General features: G+C 42.2%; 1 protein-coding gene across 1 annotated transcript in view; it reads right to left on the bottom strand.

The window, feature by feature from the left end:
* The window catches only part of arhgap45b (Rho GTPase activating protein 45b), a 19,990-nt gene extending 8,021 nt beyond the window's left edge, over positions 1–11,969 (bottom strand). Inside the window, 16 exon segments of the mRNA XM_010778732.1 lie at positions 1–76; positions 227–311; positions 313–366; positions 843–1,010; positions 1,113–1,193; positions 1,299–1,409; positions 1,551–1,612; positions 1,917–2,048; positions 2,510–2,585; positions 3,694–3,766; positions 5,474–5,558; positions 5,728–5,868; positions 8,934–9,116; positions 9,692–9,929; positions 10,578–10,739; positions 11,478–11,969. Coding sequence (XP_010777034.1) covers positions 1–76; positions 227–311; positions 313–366; positions 843–1,010; positions 1,113–1,193; positions 1,299–1,409; positions 1,551–1,612; positions 1,917–2,048; positions 2,510–2,585; positions 3,694–3,766; positions 5,474–5,558; positions 5,728–5,868; positions 8,934–9,116; positions 9,692–9,929; positions 10,578–10,739; positions 11,478–11,753 — 2,003 coding nt within the window. The 5' untranslated portion in view covers positions 11,754–11,969.
* Positions 11,970–13,387: the final 1,418 nt, after the last annotated feature.

Below are 13,387 nucleotides of genomic sequence, written 5' to 3'. Positions count from 1 at the left end.
GCTCTCACACAGAGTCTGTAGTGGACCGGCAAGGCCACGGTCTGCATGTGCATGAGCTGGTAGTACGAGATGGTCGGCCTGGTGGAGGGAAGAGTGACAACCCAAGGATCAGAGGAAGAGTTTCCATCACTGCTCAAATCTGGAGGATAGAATTATAGAGCACTGTAGGCACATTCAGAACAGGTAAGAAGCCGATGACATTTGGTGACAGTGAGGTTTGTTCTGACCGAGCGCAGGGTCTGGTCGCTCTGTTTGATGACGTCCTGTAGTGTTCTCAGCACTGTGACCTTTGTGTGCTCCAGCTCCTGCTGGCTGGGTGGTGGCGTCTGCTATACAATTCCGGTAGGTGGCCTCCGCCTCGTCTGACTGCACACACAACATTTGTTTTATTAACTCTACACCAAGTATTATTGTTTGGAGTACACACCTAAAACACAACAGCAGTATAAAGGTACACAGGAGTAGATCTTCAGTCATTTTAAACAGAGACCAAACATTACTCGGATGAATCAAGGATGTAAACGTGGTTGTTAATGATACCAGTATATCCAATAGAGGAATACTTTATGAAATATTTCTTTCTTTTCTAAACAATGCATTACAACATGGTATTCCCATACATTAAATACAAAATAGGTTTTCCTTTCAAGACCTTTTGAATATTCCTGTTATTGTTCTGCTATTAAGGCACAAAGATGATCAATGTAGCAACCAGATCATAATCAGTTAAGTTCACCACGCGACTCTGATAACATCTAGCTCTTGAAATATTTTAACATGCAAATCAATAATCGTTCCTGAAACCACAGAGAAAGCCATGAAATAAAGCGGTTGACAGTAACCTTGTTGCGCGCCTCCTCCTCCACTCGTTTCTTCTTCTCCACAGACTTTGCCGTAGACCCTCCTCCTTCCTCCTCAGCGCGGCAGGCTGCTGTTTTGGCCTTCTCGTACTCCTCACAGCGGACCATAAAGGCTTGCTTAGCTTTACGCAGGTTCGCCTCACACTCCATCTAAACAAAGACAAACAATCGGTGGTCCGTATGTTATTGTAATTTAGAGATGAATAAAACGGTGTATTACTACATGTGCGCACAAAAATATAAGGTAAGTACCAGTTTCCTCTTAGCTCGAATCCAGTGCTCCTTGATCTCCTTCCGTCTCTTCTCATGCTCCTGTTTACGCTGCATCAGAGGCTGCAGAGCAACACAATGTGAACACACTCAAACACTCTGGTATAAATGGACATGAGTGACTGTCGCAGGGTGATTCATGTAGCAACAACCATCAGCGGAGCTTACCTGGATGAAGGTCTGTGTGTGCAGGGTGGTGTTGGCCAGCTGCAGCCCCACACTCTGCTCCTGGTCCTGCTCCAGAGCCAGAGAGTAGATGGAGAAGAGCGGCATCTGGGGCTGGAGGGAGCCAACGCAAACATTAAGGAGGTTTGATATACAACACAGAAAATGAGTGAAAGCTGTAATGCTTTATCGTTTCAGAGAGAACACTCGAGATGTATTCAGAAATGAAATGGTAAAAACAAAAAGGACTCTTACATGCGTTATGCTGTGTTTGCAGGAATGGTACAATCTCTGGAGGCCTTTGGAGAACTCCATCTCTGTTCAAAACAAAATGACAAAAAGGGTTAGCAATGTTTTGCTTCAAGTACAGCTAAAACTACTTTCCCTATATCTGTATATACATTTGAAATAAATGAACTCAAAATGTCCCGAACTTGTGTTATGTTTATATTTTCTCACATAACCCATTACATTTTTCTATTTAAACATGTATTAGCTTGAACAACGAGACAAACATACACCACAATAATATACATCTATTGTAAACATCAACACATTTCCTGTTAATCAATAATTTGATTTTTCTAAAAATATTCCAAACACTGAGGCACCCCCGCTCACCCAGGGAAGTTCTCTTCTCCACGTAGCTGATCAGGTCCTTCATGTATTTGGAGATGGTTTTGGCGTAGAGCAGAGCGGAGTCCACGCCTCCCTCGCTCTGCTGCAGGATCACATCCACTTCCTCAGCTCTGCCTGCACAACAGCACACAGACAAACAAACAAACAAACAAGGTGTGAAGTGATGATCTCCAACATCCTGTTATACATGTTGGTGCTGACTGTTTGTGATAAAGAGTTTCTGCAGCTGGCACTTAATTGTACCACAGTGTTTACGTCAGCAGGGGGAGACCTATTAGATATCGAGCATGTTGTAAAACATCAAAAATATAAACGGATGAAAGTGTACAAAAACTAGGGTGCCAAACTTTTTTCACCAGCCAAATGGGCAATGCATGTTCAAATTTGACAAGCCATAGATCTACTTAACACTTACGTTGACACACAATAATATGAACATTTCTTAAAAACTTGCATTCGAAAAAGGACTAAATGGAAAGACAGAGGTGCAGAAGCTTCACAAACTGCAGCCATGATGGACTGAAGTGAGTCCTCTAAATCGGTAGTGTGTGTATAGGAGCATCTGGTCGCCGTACCCATGTAATGCAGGTCGTTCCTGAAGTGTCCGCTGTCTGCCCCATGGCCTGTCGAAGCGTACAAGTTCTCCAGCGACTACACCGCAGCACAAAGAAGATTATCACTGTCTCACACATGCTCAACATTGACTAAAGAATTCCTTTATTTCATCCCAGAAACAGCTTTGAGAGGAAATCTCCTTCTTTACAGTAATATATTATTATTATTATTATTATTATATTTGGTTAAAAAGTTGACATAGTTCATTAGACCAGGGGTTCCCAAACTTTTCAGCCAGCGACCCCCAAAATAACAGTGGCAGAGACTGGCGACCCCCTGTCGACGGGGGGGGGTAGTGAATTAATTTCAGTTTTCCGCACAAACACTGCGCTAGTGGATTGTCAAAGGGGGAGCCTCGTTGCGGGGAAATTATACAGATTATACAGATGGCTAGTCCGCCCCTGAAAATGTCTATGCAAACGTTATTATTAATAAAAAAATTCCCAAAAAAAAGGTAGCAATTTTTTTGTCGTTGTAATTTTCCATTTNTTGTTCTTTACTGTCGGGTCACTTAGGCCGGTTAGACAGGTTCACTGCTGCACGAGACTGACGGGCTGTAAGAGGAAAAGAGAGCACCCCGTTTACTTTTCCCATCTTATTATCCAGAATTACTGTAAACATTTGAATAAAGTAGTTAATCTACTATTAGTAGTTTGTGTAAATGCATTAATTATGTTTGTTTTTTTCATTAACATAACATAAATCTCACGTACCCCCTGCAGTACTCCAACGTACCCCTAGGGGTCCGCGTACCCCCATTTGAGAACCACTGGTCTAAGTCAGGGGTTCGCCAAACTTTTCAGCCCGCGACCCCCAAAATAACAGTGCCAGAGACTGGCGACCCCCTGTCGACGAGGGGGGGGGGTAGTGAAACTCTGCGATAGTGGATTGTCAAAGGGGGAGTCTCGTTGCGGGGAAATTATACAGATGGCTAGTCCGCCCCTGAAAATGTCTATGCAAACGTTATTATTAATAATAATTTTCCCAAAAAAAATGTAGCAATTTTTTTGTTGTTGTAATTTTCCATTTTTATTTTGTAATCATCTCGCGACCCCCACTCGGGGTCTCGCGACCCCCACTTTGGGAACACCTGCATTAGACAACAATCTATTTGTAATAAATGAGCAGATTGTGATGCACTCACCCTGCTCTTCTCAGTGGGCAGCTGGGAGAGCAGCGTGCTGCTGTCCACCTCTCCGATCAGCAGCTCAGACACACTGAGGAGAAACAACAAAGAAACCTTAACATCGACCGTTATGACATAAATACAAACGTTTTGTAAATATGATATGGTTGGGATGTCGCAGATGGTCATAAAAAAACATTTCAGTTTTGGTAAAAATGGTAATATATCATAAGGGACTTTAAAAAGGCTTTTTGGCTCAGTGAAAATAATCGCCATGATGAATGAAGCAGTAACAATTATCTGGGTCTAAAAATGACCAAAAAAAGGCAGATTTTCCAAAAATGAAAGCAGAAAGAGGAGTCTTTGGTTAATTCGTACCTCTCAAGCCTTCCTACAAAGACAGGAAGTGATAACTTGTATTGATTACTTTTCTCTACCTTTTATGATCATACTCTCCAACATGTATACTGTATGACAAAGTATTCATTCCATTTTTTAACAGATCCCTCATCAAATCAAGAAAAAGCATTTTTTTGACATCCTACATTTTGGTTTATGGAGTTGAGGTGCTTGCTGAAATAAAGGGTGAGGAAAAATAAAAACAGCATCTCCATCTTGTTTTTGTTCTTGTCATGACAAACAATTAGTCACACGGAGGAAGAGCGGAGGAGAGAATGAGGAAACAGATACGTCAGGCAGATTTCAACTGACTGCCAGCTCACTTCCTCCTGAGCTCTGTGACAGATGAGTAAACCCTGAAGTGGCACAGACACAGAGCATGTGATGAACGCTCCGTGAAATACGCCGATTACACATTAAACTGAGACTACTGTGGGTTTATTTCATTTATCATAATGTATATTTTTAAAGATTGAAGACATAGTTAAAAAAACCTAAATCCCGGAAAAACATTTAATGTCATGTTTAATTATACGTCTGATTTAAAATCCTGAAATAAAGAGACCGTGTTTGTGATTTGTTATCTTCTCCGTATGTAAGCAATCTGTTCGAGAGCAGTCAACAGCAGTTTAAAGTTTTGGTTGTGTGTAACACGGTAGAAAAAAAACCCACTTCCTGTTTTCAGCTCTGCCTGATGCAAATGTGTCACCATCGCTTCACTTCTCTCTACAATTCCCAAAAACAGAATACTTTGTACGCATTGAGCCGCACGCACTACCTTTGTCTGTAAAAGAGGTAATACCTGGCTTTATACAGAGAAACCTGTGTCCACATCAATCTCTGTAGCAAGGACAATAACTACCAGTAATAGTCACTACAGAGAATACAGAGAACTGTAAATGATCCAGCAAGGGTGACAATTCAATGTGAGTGTTAAAACAAGTTTAAAAAAAAAAGTTAAGATTTTATTGATTCATTATTTAACTAATACAGTAGCAAAAAAAACATATTTTTGTTTTCCTAAAGATGTGATATTGATGTACAGAGCTTTCTATTGTGTTTTTGTAATTAAATGGGCAGTATTGTTATAAATACTTTAGATTTCTATCATTTGAAATAATGATGTACAATTATTTATAGCTTTCAGTATTACTCTTGTTTAGTTTGTCTTTGTGTGAAATAATGAGTATTGATTGTGTGTCAGATGTTTTTTGTATCATGTGTTTTGATTTGTTTTTTGTCACTGAAATATTGTTAATAAATTACACAAACCCCACGAGGAGTATATTGTTTTTGATGCCGTTATTATTTGAAGCTAATCTAAATAAACAAAAATACTGGTGTTACTTTAGGATAAAAAATAAATGACAATCTGATCGAAGATGTATCAGATACTCACTTGCTGCTAAAAGCGACTGCGATGGTTTCAATGGCCTTCTCAAAGTCATTTTTATCTGCCTCGTTACAAGCCTCATAGTGGAAACCTGAAAAATCACAACCAAAGCATGTGTTTAGGTTTCAGTTGTGGTTGGAAATTAAAAACGCTGAACAAATGAATTCACACACCTGCAAATTAAACTATCTTTATACAGGAAATACAGTATTACCAAACGATGTTAAAACAGTGGAAGGAACCTTTAACAACTGACTGACCTTTGACCTTGGATATGAGCTTGCCGGCGGCGGTGAGGATCTCCACGGTGTTGAGCAGAGGGTACGTGTTGATGACCTGACGCAGCACTCGGAGGACCTCCCCCAAACACTCGTGAGCCACGGGACGCTGACTGTCCTTACCTGGACGAGAGGGAGGAGAGAGATGAATTTGGGTTTCTCAGATGTCAGAGTGTCCTTGAATGCATCATTAAGGGATAGTTCAGTGCATGCAAGAAATACAATTACAACTTGTTGGCTACATTTGACTGGAATCATAAGTTAAATGATTCGACGAGGACATACGAGACAAATACAGGGTTTCCCACACAGACTATACTTGGGCGGGCCGCCCAAGTATATTTCGCGACCCATTTAGTTGTTTAATTTTTTTTTTTTTTTTTACTCGATGCGATCGATTAACTTGTGGACAATGATCCCTCGCTCTACGCCTCCTGTACCCAGTCCCGGACTGGCCATCGGGAGGACCGGGGGGGACCGGGGGGGTTCCCGATGGCCTGGCCTGTTAAGTGGCCTGCCTCACACAGGGTGACTGGCTGTCTACATGATGTGGCCTGCCGACATGGCCACTGTCATACAGATCATAAATCAAAGCCCTTGATTGGTCTCTGTGTGTCATTCAAGCTCGGGATAACCTCAGCTCAGGTGAGGTAAAGGACTCTTGAGTGTTTAGATAGTTAACTTAGTCCAAGTTCTCAGAAGTTCTCAAACGGTTTGGTCACCATTTATGTAAACACATATTTCCATTTGAGAGGTTAGTGATTAGTAAAATATGCATGAATTAAAAAAAAAAGTTAACTAGGTGAAAAAAGGTAAGATACACTTTTAAAACTTGCTTAGAGCTAAAACTAGTCTTTGCTGCTGCCTCAAAGAGGAGAGAGACAGGAGAGGCTGATTCAGGAGCACAGACATACTCACAACTATAAATGAACCAAAAATAAATAAATAAACAAGTTTCCGTGTTTTTTTCATATTGGGGATGTTATTGGTTATGGCCATGATCTTATGATTATTGAAATGTATACAGTTCTGTTTCATATAGGTGGCGTTTCCATAGATCTAGTCTCTTTATTTGCCCCTCAAAGTGCACCAGATTGATGCATTTAACTCCAACATTTAAAAAAATCTTACCGGGGCAGCATGTCCCCGGACCCCCCTAGAGGATTTGAGGTCCACCCCCACTTAAAATCACATGGATAGGTTCCTAAATACATTTACCATTTAAAAAAAAAAATAGTAACCCATATATGTTTATTTGTGGGTAGTAGATTTAAACTATAGGGCTATCACTATGGGCCCTGCCTGTACCTGTTCGCTCTGCTATCACGTGAAGGGTCTGCTAACAAGCGACCAACAGAAAGGTTCATGTTAATGTACGTCACCTCAACCCAATGTTTCTATATAGTGGAAACCACAGGGAGACGGACAGTCTGAGCAGACGGTCAGGTCAGTGATAACGGCCAAACAGGTTCAAAATGTCAGACAGTGTCAACTCCTCTGCTTTGATGTCACTGGTGACCCATCTGCAGCCCGCATCCTCCCTTCCTCTACACTTACACACAGGGATTGGCTGGCTAGCTTCTTTCGGTCTAATGTCGCAACCTCACACTCCTCTGTACACCCTTTCTCTAAATGGAGGCAGCTCGGGGAGGAGGCCAGAGGGCAGCCGACCCACCCCTCCCTCAGTCTGTAAGAAAATGTGTGTCAGAGTGTCTGAGCAGCAGGGTGACCTGAACACTGTGCCAGAGAGGAAGTTATCTTCTCTATTGTTTTGCAAGATTAGAAACTAATTCTGGCGCTGCGGTACATCTGCTTTCTGTGGCTCATGGAAAGAATCAACTCACTTTCGAGTCAAATGGTTTGATGAGGAAACAACGGTGAGCTACAGATTAAAAAGGTGCTGCATTGTATACGAGGTTAAAACTTGAGACGAGGTTGGAACTCTGATTGTGCTGCAGATTAACAAAAGACGTGACGTTGCAGTGATGCAGCCAGCCTATCAGAGGAGGAAGTGTAGGACGAGGCCTTTCTTTCAGAGGCTATCCATCATGGCTTCCTGTTTTAGAAAGCTGGGTGGAGACAGAACGGAGCCAGATAACGGTCGGCAGAAGACACACAAACAAAGACCTTTCTATTTCATCTGGCCCATAAAACTCTGCTCTAAAAAAGCTTCTCAACACTTGGAAACCTTCAAACGGGGAAATACTTCAGTTGTTGAGCAGGTGGAGTCTACGCTCCATGAAGAAAAGGTATAGGTGCTTTTCTATTTTAAGCCACACTGCACGGTACAGGAGGGGAAGAGTGCGAGTACGAGGCTGCAGTAAACAAGAAGCCGACTTCCTGCTGGAGACAAGAGTGCGGTCGGAAACGCAGCCTTCACTTGGAGAGAAGACGCTCACAGCCACTTGTTAGCTTGTGCAAGGTGGCTCCACCCTCACTTTTCCTCCTCCCCTCCCCCACTCGCTACGCACACGTGTTGGTAAAGAGAACCGGTGTACGATCTACGAAAACCTTTTTTGGATACATGATGTCCTCTCATGTAAGCCCATTGTTATCGACTCGAGCATTTAACCATGAAGGGAAGCTAAAAGGCCAAACAATGTTGTTTGGTCTGCAAACTCTTACAGATTCATATCTCCATAACACAAGAAGAAACTGACATACCGTTGTATTAACCATAATAAAAATAAAAAAAAGAAGTATAACTACTCACACAAAGAGAATATATTTTATCTCCACAGTAGAGAAAACAAGCCTTTTTCATGACTGTAGGTCTGTGATCCCAGCCCTGGCAGTGCATGGTTCAAACACAAATCACCACAAACTCTTTTCAGTGCCTTGTAATTTGCCAAAAACGCAGCATCTGACAAGACAGACAGGAGCCCGACAGTACATCTGTGGGGCCTACAGAATCATACTCAATGTTTCTATTGGATTATTTATGTCTGGCGTAAGTTTGATGCCATAGCTTTTAAAAACGTAAGGCTTTGGTGGGCAACACTGAAGAAGCTACATGTGTACAAGTTAACCAACCAAAAAAACCCAGCCCAATGCCACCTACTCTAGTTATGAAATAGAATGAAAGTAGCTAGGGACATTCCAAAATGTAGCAGGAAAGTGACACATTTCTAACCACTCATGGACCATCCCATCAGACCTCTTTAGTGTTAATATGTCACTGTGCTCACCTTCAGTCAGCACCACATCCTTCAGTTTCTCCACAGCCTCTGCGAAGCGGGCCACGTCCCTCAGCAGGGCGGGGATGTCCTCCACCTCGATGGCCGTGCTCTCTGGACCATCAGACGGAGTGGTGGGGGCGGAGGCTGTCTTCCCCTGGCCTTTAGAGAACACCCAGGACTGGAGAGGGAAACCTGAGGAGAACAAATGCATTGTTTAAGTCATTTATCTATAAAAACTTGTTTTCTGTTCTCTTCTAAAGGTGTATCTATTTTTTTTTTTTTAAGAAAGAGATTTTAATACCTATCATGTATTGGCTTATAAATAATACCACCTTCTCACCAAGCCTTGTACATACAACAAAATCCCCTTACCACCACCCCTAAATCTCACTAATTAACTTGTTACTTCATTTTTGCTTAATTCATAGAAAATCCAACGTGTAAATGCAATATTTTGCAGTTTTCTGTATGTAAAAAAACAGTGCTGGTTTGCTGATGTTTTTACCTTTAGCTTGAATGCACTACTTTTCACTTTTGTTTAATCTGTTAATTATTTTCTAGATTAATAATTTAGTAGTGTTATCAGAAAATAGTGAAAGATTATCGATCCCAGATTCTCAAAGTGGATTTAACATTTTGAGCACTGCTATTGTGTCTTCTTCCTCCAGATCTGGCTTTCTGTTTCAGCTCAGGTGTACAGGTGTGAGACATCACCAAGTCTATAAAAGGAATATATGGATGTATAGTATGGATGTGTTGAAGCAGACCTGCAGCACTGGCGTGTCGGCTCAGTGCAGTCGGCCTCTTCAGGGTGGACACTGGAGAGCCCACCCCCTGCATGGCCACCAGCTTGCTGTGGTGGATGCTGGGGGTCCCGGGGCAGGAGGCGGAGGAGTCCTGAAGCCCGGCAGAGGTCGGGGTGAGAGTTGAAGCGGAGGATAAGGGTGAGGAGGAGAGGGTGATGTCAGCTGCATCTTTCCGAGGCTGCTCCTGCAGGATGGAGAGCTGAGAGAGGGACAGGAAGAGAGAAAAGGTCACAACGATCACATGATTGAACCTTTCCCAGATCAGCATGAGGGCACCAACAGGACCCCTTTCTGCTTATGTGGCCTTAAACACAGAAGCGCTGTTGTTGGTAAACACACATGTGATGGCTTTCACAAGATCCTGTGCTGCGTTGTGCAACACTTCCTGACTCCGAGGTGTCATCGGGTGTGGCGAACAGAGCGGAGTGTAGAAATGTCATTTACAATTTGGAATACAAACTGATATTTTTCTGAGAAATGACACTCCTCTGCCAATAAAACACAAATTAGGAGGCACCGAATTGTTGTTTTTTGGCCTGGTTGATGCATCTCCTTTCAAACTTTTGGTAGACTTATAGCTCAGGGACTTGGCTTGGGACACTGCCATATGCTCTTTAGCAAGGCACATAACCCCTAACAGCTCAGGGCACTATGCTGCGACATCACTCCACATTGATACACTTGTTGAAATTTAGAAATTAACAACAGAATGAAAAAACATATGTTCCCTAAGAGGATAAATTAAGTACATTTTCATTATTAGTGCCTTCCTAACTCACGGCTACGAAAATAAGAAATAGAAAAGCATCCAATATCTATATGATAACATTCATAAGCTCAGACATACCTGCTTAAGCCACACGTTTTGCTTGCTGGGCAGTATGTCCAGTCTGTCCTTGCTCTTTGCCTCAGCTTTCTTAACTCTCTGACTGGTAGAGTAAGGGTTGTAGCTGCCCTTACCGACCCGTCTCAGCATGCTCCTTCTTCCCCCTACAGCTCTGTCCCCATTCTAACTAAAAGCACCAGCAACTTCTTAAAACTGATCTCACCAGAGCATTCACACACTGCAACCCGCCACAGCTTCAGTGGTAAACCCCAATATCAGAAGTTACACTTCCTTTGAGTCAGATGAGTCAACGTGAAGTCAGGCTCACATCAAAATGGAAGTCAAGACTAAAGTAGTCAAACAGCAATAATGCCCACAACAAACACTTGACAAAACAAAAAGTATTTGTGCAACTAGGCAAACATAATAATGATTTGACTAGGCTTTTTAAGACATTTTACCCAGTCAGACTACATCACAGTCAAAAAGCATTCATGATCACACTAAAACTTGACTAAACACTTACATTTGGTTGAGTGCAGTCAGGCACACATCAAAATGGATGTCAAAACTAAAGCTGGCCAAAAGCATTAATGCTCATACAGAAACTTGACTAAACAAACTTATATTAGGTAGTGTGAGTGAGGCACACATCATAATAATTTGACTGGGGTTTTGAAGTAGTTTCACCCAGTCAGACTACAGTTGAAATGCATCAATGCACAAACAGAAATTGACTTAACACAATTATATATCTGCTGTTAACGGCTGCACATTCACACACAAACACACACTATCACCACTTGTCTTGAGCCCTTTCTGTGGCCTGTCCCTCCAGCTGAAGGTCATCTGACATACACTTACACACGCACACACGCACACACACACACTTGCAGAAACCAGAAGTGATGCGCTACTCACGGCCGGGGCGCTGCTCTGTGGCCCGGGGCTTCCTGCTCGGCTCTTCTTCGAGATGGATGGCGTTTTGATCAGTTCCCGTTTCTTCCTGTGGAACATCTTCAGCGTGCCTTTGCCGTCCATCCCGACTCCTTTGAGTTTCACGTACAAACCCCCCACCCACCCCCCGACTCGCCACTTGGGTGCTGTGTGTCTCAGCGGGAGCTCGGTGCCATCCCTGGAGTGTTTGATCCACGGTCGCTGTCTGTCTGTCTTCCTCCTGTTGCTGCTGTCGCACATCGAGGCGCGCAGACTCACTGACGGAGAGACAGGCAGGTCACCGGCATCCGCTCTGTAGGAGGAGGAGGGACACGCGGGTAAAACTCGACTTTTCACTAACTTTTGGGAAGATTAACTACGTTTCAATTACGGACAAGGAACTGTAACCTCAACCTTTGTCATTAACTTAAACTTACTTTAAAGAGAAATGATTGAAGCGCACTAACGCAGACACAAACAACTGTTGCTTTGTCCAATTTCACAGTAATCAGCTCATCCTGATACACGTGTGTTTGAACATGTGACCTTTTTATTAATGGTAACCCTCCGCCTCCGCGTGCACCTGCTCCAAAGTGTAGACCAATGCTAAAAGCATCAAATTAAACATGATAATATGATTAAACAAAAGATCATAAGACATCACACATTTTCTTCAATGCATGTTTTAATAGGCCTATTATGGATGCAAAACAAATGTGGGTGTTTTAGACTGGGATCTCCTTTCCAATCAGTGTGTGTGCAGCGATAAATGTATAAATTCTTAATGCATGAAATGAAAGAATACATGTTTAATGTGTCAGCAGAGGAAGTAGAGGGGCTCGATAAACCCTGGGGCCCTTCTCAGTTTGTGATCATTTATTTGTGTACATTTTTTAAGAATATGCCTCTCATGAGGCTTAGGGTGGTCCTTAGTGCCATTCATGGGCGTAATTTCCACTGGGGAAAGGGGCACATGTCCCCCCCACTTTTCAAAATCCCGTTTGTGTCCCCACCACTTTTCAAATGTTTTTTTTTTAATTTTAAAAAAAAAAAAAATTTACGCAAGTAAAAGTGGTCATGGAGGAGCGTCTGTGTGTGCGTGGCAGGAGCGCATTTTGTGTGTGAGAGAGAGACAGAGAGAGTTACGGGGGTTGTTGTTAGCATCTGGTGCTAGCTCGGAGCTAACGGAGATTACAAGCTGTTTCAACAATAAGGAGAGGGAGAGTCCTCTCCTGTCGGACTGAGAGGCTGAGGTAACATCAGCTCAGGGAGGTAAAGGACCGCTGAGTGATTATATTGTAAACTTTAGTCTAAGTTATCTCAGTGGGTCTCAAACGGTTTGGTCTAAACAAATATGTCCATCTATTTAATATAGTTGTTCAAAATAAGTAAAAAAAGTATTCCAATGTCAGTAAAGAATTAAAAACACAGTTTGAAAGGTGAGTGATTAGTAAAATATGCATAAATAAAAAGAAAGAATTCAGACTAGGTAAGATAAAAATAGGAGAGAGGAGTATATCAATGATGTGTTATTGGTTGTGAGAATATTTTAATGGTTTTTGGAGTATTGAAATATATACAGGTCTGTTTCATATGAGTGTTGAGAGCTGTATCCATAAATCTCTTAATTTGTGCACCAGATTGATGCATTTAACTTCAATTTAAATAAAAAAATCTTACAGGGGGTGCATGCCCCCGGACCCCCCTATAGGATGTGAGGTAATCACAAATAAAACAGGTTCATGGATAGATAAGTTTGCACACTCATTATATACACTACACATTTTTCTTTTATTAGTTAACACCATAGTCCCTAATATATATCTGTAGAAAGGCAGGAAATGGAATTAAATCAAGAACAATGTTTCATTTCGGAGGACACCCTGTTTTGTGTC

Source organism: Notothenia coriiceps, unplaced genomic scaffold, assembly GCF_000735185.1.
Source record: "Notothenia coriiceps isolate Sejong01 unplaced genomic scaffold, NC01 NC01_scaffold00000339, whole genome shotgun sequence".
In the NCBI taxonomy this organism is placed as follows: domain Eukaryota; kingdom Metazoa; phylum Chordata; class Actinopteri; order Perciformes; family Nototheniidae; genus Notothenia; species Notothenia coriiceps.
The sequence above is the reverse complement of the archived record's forward strand: the minus strand, read 5'-3'. Positions and strand labels throughout refer to the sequence as shown.